The 6000-nt window shown below is 40.0% G+C and overlaps 1 protein-coding gene across 2 annotated transcripts in view; it reads left to right on the forward strand.

Annotated features, from left to right (window-relative positions):
* Positions 1–4840, forward strand: part of LOC148884740 (uncharacterized) — a 32719-nt gene extending 27879 nt beyond the window's left edge. For both annotated transcript variants that reach the window (XM_089019813.1, XM_089019814.1), the window contains exon 4: positions 2664–4840. In XM_089019813.1, the coding sequence (XP_088875939.1) occupies positions 2664–2853 (190 nt within the window). In that variant the 3' untranslated portion in view covers positions 2854–4840. The remainder of the gene's footprint in view (positions 1–2663) is intronic.
* Positions 4841–6000: the final 1160 nt, after the last annotated feature.

The raw sequence follows: 6000 nt of genomic DNA on the forward strand, positions 1-6000 counted from the left end.
GCAACGTTGATGGTTTTGCTTGTGAAAGGACAAGACGGTATTTCAGTCGTTTTGATTGCAGCAGGGATAACACCTACTACACAAAGCGGGCGCAATAAAACAAAAAAAAAACCTTTGAAATACCACCAGGGTAGCGCTGGAAATTGTAGAACTAAGAGGTTGACAATAATAATACAGTAAAGTCTCGTTATATCGATATCGGATATATCGATAGTCCCGGTTATATCGATACTATTTCTATGCACGCGCGGAGAAAATTACATGCAAACAGGGTCGGTTATATCGATAGTCCTGGTTATATCGATATTTTTTCGGACTCCCTTGAATATCGATATAACGAGACTTTACTGTAACACATTTGATTTCTAAGCGCCTTTCAAAACTCTCAAGGTCACTTTACAGTCACAGGATAAGTTTTTTTCTGTGGGTGAGCAGCGGAAGCCACAAGTGCCCGCATTCACTCAACCTGAAGTAACTCAAATAGATGGCAAGCTAACTAGCGAGTGAATAGATAGCTGATAGCTAGCGAATTGATAGCCATTAGCATTGCATTTTGAACAACCGCCCTCATTTCAAGCTCATATAACTCCAGACCCATATCATTTAGGAATTAACTCTTTTTCTGATTAAAGAAGAGAATCTAAGGTTTCTTACGCTGAATTTAATGTCTATGTAGTCCTAAAAAAACAACAAATGCACTTTACATGGGTGTTTTTGTCTGATGATGTACTTTTACTCTCTAAAAAAAACTGCGTGCATATTATTAAGCAATTCTGAGTGGGTGGTTTTACTAATGTGATTAGCTTGCGATCCCCAATTACAATCATCATGTTCACAGATAATTTAATCGGCGAATAGCAGGTGGTGGAACATTTCGAAAAGGTGGAGGTGTGATCCGGAGAGGAATCAAGTGTGAGACAGAACATGTGTGTTTGAACATGAGGAGTAGAGGGGGAAGAATAAGCAACCGGTGAGGTAAAAATAAATAAATAAAATAAGGTGTTAGATTGTTGATTTCTAAGCCTTGTGGGAATAAACCTGAGCATCCTCCACCAGGCCCTGCATCGCCTCGACGGTCGGTGTCCTTGTATTTTATTCCCAGCATCTGCTGCTGCCGTGTGATGAGGAACACTCGCTAACTAGGCCACCGCATAATAATAAGTGAGAATAGCAGGAAAGATACGGTTTGGGGAAGAGAAGAAAAAGGAGAGAGCGAGAAAGTAGGCGCACAGCAGGAAGCAGCACACCGCGAGCTTCTATTGTTCACGTGACTGAGCAACCATCCAGTGGCCGTTATTTCCTGTCTTTTCAAATGCGTGAGTTTATGCTGTGTGAAGTGTAAGAGAAGATGTGCGCCGCAACGTTAGCTTTTTATGCCGTCTGGTTATTTAATCATGCCGTTACAGATTTTTTGAGTCAAGTTTTCAACGTTCTGGTTTTTTTTGTTAGCTTGATAGCACTCTGAGTTGATAATAATCGATATTTTGTAAATAAAAGACAAACCGCTGGTGCTGGTTTCAATAGTCGCCCTATTCTTGACATGATAGTTTTGGTCAAAGTTAATGTGATGCATTTATTTATTTTTATGTAGAATTTGACATTCTCTTTTTGTATTAAATCCCTTTAAAGGACAACTGACGCCTCCGGACAAGTTGTGTCCATAATTTGTAAAATCACTTCAAATGACTTCTACTGAGCGTATTTTACAAAGATTCCACCGCATGTAGCTATAGTTTATGTTTTAAGACTTGTGCTGAATATTCAGGAAGTCTTGTTTTCGAGTTGATGACGATGCCTGACGTGACGTCACAGAGGGAACGCCCCTGACCGAGAAAGCGACACACAATGCATTTTGGGTACTTTGTTTGGTCTGAAAACTTCGTGTTGGTCTGTGTTGATGGCAAAATTAGAAGGAAAACACATAAATAACGCGATGGTGAGTCGGTGTGTGTTGCACCAAGACTACTATTTGATACTAGTTGACACAAATTCCCAGCAGACAAATCAGCCCATTTCCAACGGAGCTCGGGCGCCATGTTGTGCATTTTCTGCTACATAGGAGTCCTGACGGCTCGAATTGATACGGGAAGACTTCTTTCATTGATTGCAAACATTTATGCTTTCCTCTTCAGAACTATTTGAATAATATTCATAATTATATGAGTAACAAGAAAGCATCTTCTCCGAATCTGAAGCCATTGTTTTGATTCTAGTGCAAGGCAAGATGTACTGGCGTGACGTCACAAACAAGGGGGCGGGACCTACTGAAACTCGCCATCTCTGAAGTCATTTTGAAGTAGTTTTAGGACACTTTAATTCATTTTTATTGGTGTTTTGCATTGGACTAAAAATATCAGCCGGTGTGTTTTGGGTATTTTAGATGCTAGAATTGTTTTCTGATGTCAGTTAGGAAACAAAAAAATGCTGGAGGTTGTCCTTTAAGACTCATTTCAATGCGATTGGTCTGTTCCGAACACTACCACATCACATTTGAAATATTTTTGAGCACACTTGTGCAACCATATTACCTCCTGTTGCAAAAAAAAAATGTTTTATGAAAAATTTCATATGAGGCTGACATGTTTCTGATAGTATTCTAAACTGGGGTGTGTAGACTTTTTACACACAATGTGACTGACCAAATGATTTTTATGCCACTCCAGCGTCGAACACGACTTTCGTCTTCAGGAAGGTCAGGTGGTCCGCACGTGGAAAGTGGGCGATCCACCCGAGGGCTCGCCGCAGACATCGTCCCCTCCATCCAGCACGCCAAGCCAACAGGACTCCCCCCAGGCCGTGCGACCCGCTGCACCTACCAAGAAGAACAGGAAGAAATGCTTCTGGTTCCTCTGAAAAAAGAAAAATGAAAAAAAAAAAAAAAAACACTTTTGCAACTGCAATACTCCTGCGGACAGCTGAGCGACCCGGACTACTGTGACATGCCGATAGACAAAAAGGGGGTGAAAAACGGTGGGATGACAAAATAAAAGATTGAGATTGGAGCGCCTTTTTGTTGGGTGGTGATGACAATGCCTCGATGTGCTTTTAGATCCCCCCCCCCCAAAAAAAGGCCTCCTCAGCTTTGTTATGGCGTGGGATGTTCGGTTCAAGTGCAATATGACGAAGCAATGATGAGATGTAAACGGGATGGAAATAGATGAACAAAAAGGTAAGGAAAGAGTCGGATTTCAGGTGAAGTGTCAGAATGAACATAAAAAGCACTAAAACAATTGGAGATAAACTACATTTGACCTTGTCTTAAAGGACAACCGACACCATTTTTTGTTTGTTTCCTAACTGACATCAGAAAAACGTTTGATAGCATCTCAAATACCCAAAACACGCAGACTGATATTTTTAGTCAAATGTAAAACACCAATAAAGATGACTTAAAGTGTCCCAAAACTGCCACAAAATGAGCTTGGCACTTGGCGAGATTCAGAAAGTCCCGCCCCCTTGTTCGTGACATCACGCCAGGATACTCCTTCACAAACTGCCTTGCTCCAGAATCAAAACAATGGCTTCAGAGATTCTTGTTATTCATCCAGTTATGAATATGATTCAAATAGTTCTGAAGAGGAAAGCATAAATGTTTGCAATCGATTAAAGAAGTCCTTCCGTATCAATTCGAGCCGTTTGGACTCCAATGTGGCTCCCAGAAAATGCACAAGATGGCGCCCAAGCTCTGTTGGAAATGAGCTGATTTATCCGCTGGGAATTTGTGTCAATTTACACCTTCTTTATGCGCGTTACCGCAATTGGCTGCGACACACAATAATTCACCATCACGTTATTTATGTAGTTTTCCGTCCGTGACGTCACTTAGGGCATTGTCATCAACTCGAAAACAAGACTGGCTGAATATTCAGCGCAAGTCTTAAAAGGTAAAATATAGCTATATGCGGTTTAATCTTTGTAAAATACACTCAGTAGAAGTCATTTGAAGTGATTTTACAAATTATGGATGCAACATGTCCGAAAGTGTCGGTTGTCCTTTAATGCTTGATAGCAAATGTCCAACTGCGAAACGCTTTGGTTGAATGTTGCCCTTCAACTCTATTGTTTGAGAACAGCTAGTTGTGCGAAAAGTACACAAACACTGCAACAAGTTTACATGTAAAGGTCATAGTGCATTTAACTCATTCACTGCCAGACATTTGCAAAAATGTGTCCACTCCAGTGCCAGGGTTTTTGTCAATGTCACTTGAACCCACAGAATTTTGAGTTTTTAGGACTAAATAAACATTGTTAGAAACCTTAGACTCTCTTCTTTCATCAGAAAAAATAGTTAATTCCTAAATTACATGGGTCTGGAGTTATATGAGCTTGAAATAAGGGCGGCTGTCCAAAATACAATGCAATACATTACTTATTGGTTTATATAGCGCTTTAACAACAGCTGAAGCTGGAACAAAGTGCTAACATAGAAAAAAAGGAAATGCTGCTCTCTTGTGGAAAAGAAAAAACATTGCCCGTGGCCATAGCCAGCGCTTTATCGGCACCCAAGCATGAAAAAAAAAAAAAAAACAACAACAAATTCGGGAATGGCGCTCTACGTCATATTTTCAATTCCCGAATAAATTTGTGAATGGCAGTGAATGAGTTAAGATTCATTCTGAAATTTCCGGAAGGAAATTCGGCTTCTCCATTTTTTTTTATGTGTGTGTGTGTGTGTGTGTGTGTGCGACTATTTATACACACAAACACACACTCTCAAAGATCTAAAGGAGCCATTTTATAACAACGAGAATTTGGAGTCATCGTCATTGTGGACTAATGAGGGTCAGAACACCAGCTTTTATATTCAGACATTGAAAATACCATCAAAGACTTGTATGTATGTGCGTATATATATATATATATATATATATATATATATATATATATATATATATATATATATATATATATATATATATATATATATATATATACACAAATGAGCAATCACTCACCCGCAACCTGTCACACTGCGAACGTTATAAGCAAAGTACATTTACATGAAAGAGTATATATAAATATAAAGAGACTCCTGTGCACAATCTGCCATGTTATATTTCAGATATGGATTAATGCTCTACTTAAAAAAAAAAGGTATTTTATCACAGCTGTCCAGGGGTGTGGCCTCATTCTTTCAATCTTTTGACGTTTGTAGCACAAGTGTAGATGTATGTCGGTGTAGCTGACGAAAGCCACGTTGCATTGAACGTTTCACTTGGGAAGACATTTCGGAAGGCTCAATTTATCATTGTTAGCAGGTTTTATAATGAAATGATCTAGTTCATTAATCATGACGCAATATTTACCAGTATCGTCAGGTGAGGACCAGAACTAAATTCACAGAAACTAATTTATGTGGGAATCCAGGATGGCATTTTTTAAAAAGTACCTTTAGCAAACGAAAGGTGTCAAAACATGAAGAAAAATGGTGTTTTTTTTTCTGAAGATAAAGTGACCGTGTGGTTACGCTGTGAACCAGACTACCTCACACGGCCCACTTTCTTGGGACACTGCAGGCAGGGCAACGCGAAGGAAATTAAGCCTCAGCTATTTGACGGGTGTGAGAAGTCCCAAATATTACTACTTAGTGATTCATGACACACATAAGCTGCTTCTAGCAAGGCTCTGAGGTGCTGTGAGCTCCTACCCTCCTTTTACGTACTTTGAGGGAAACGTCTGTGTAAGCTCTCAGTCGTACAGGAGTGTTCCATCCAGAAAATAGATTTTTTTTGAAAGGGAAGTAAAAGAACAGCAAAACCCTTCACTAAATGGCCATGGTGGGGTGAGGTTCAATTTGGATCGTTCCTACAACCGACTTCTTAGGCAACATAGGCTTAGTTATGCTGATGAGGTGATACCAGAACAAATGGGGCAATCAGGCCAGTCGTAAACCCCATACTCAGGAAGGACAATAGAAGTAATCAGTCAGGACAATAGAAGTAATCAGTGTAGCTGCAGGGAGTAGTCCTCTGCTCCCCCCCAACCTGAAAGCAGGGAACA

The sequence above is a fragment of the Hippocampus bargibanti genome, linkage group LG18, assembly GCF_051943395.1.
Source record: "Hippocampus bargibanti isolate YZ-2025 linkage group LG18, ASM5194339v1, whole genome shotgun sequence".
NCBI classification, from domain to species: domain Eukaryota; kingdom Metazoa; phylum Chordata; class Actinopteri; order Syngnathiformes; family Syngnathidae; genus Hippocampus; species Hippocampus bargibanti.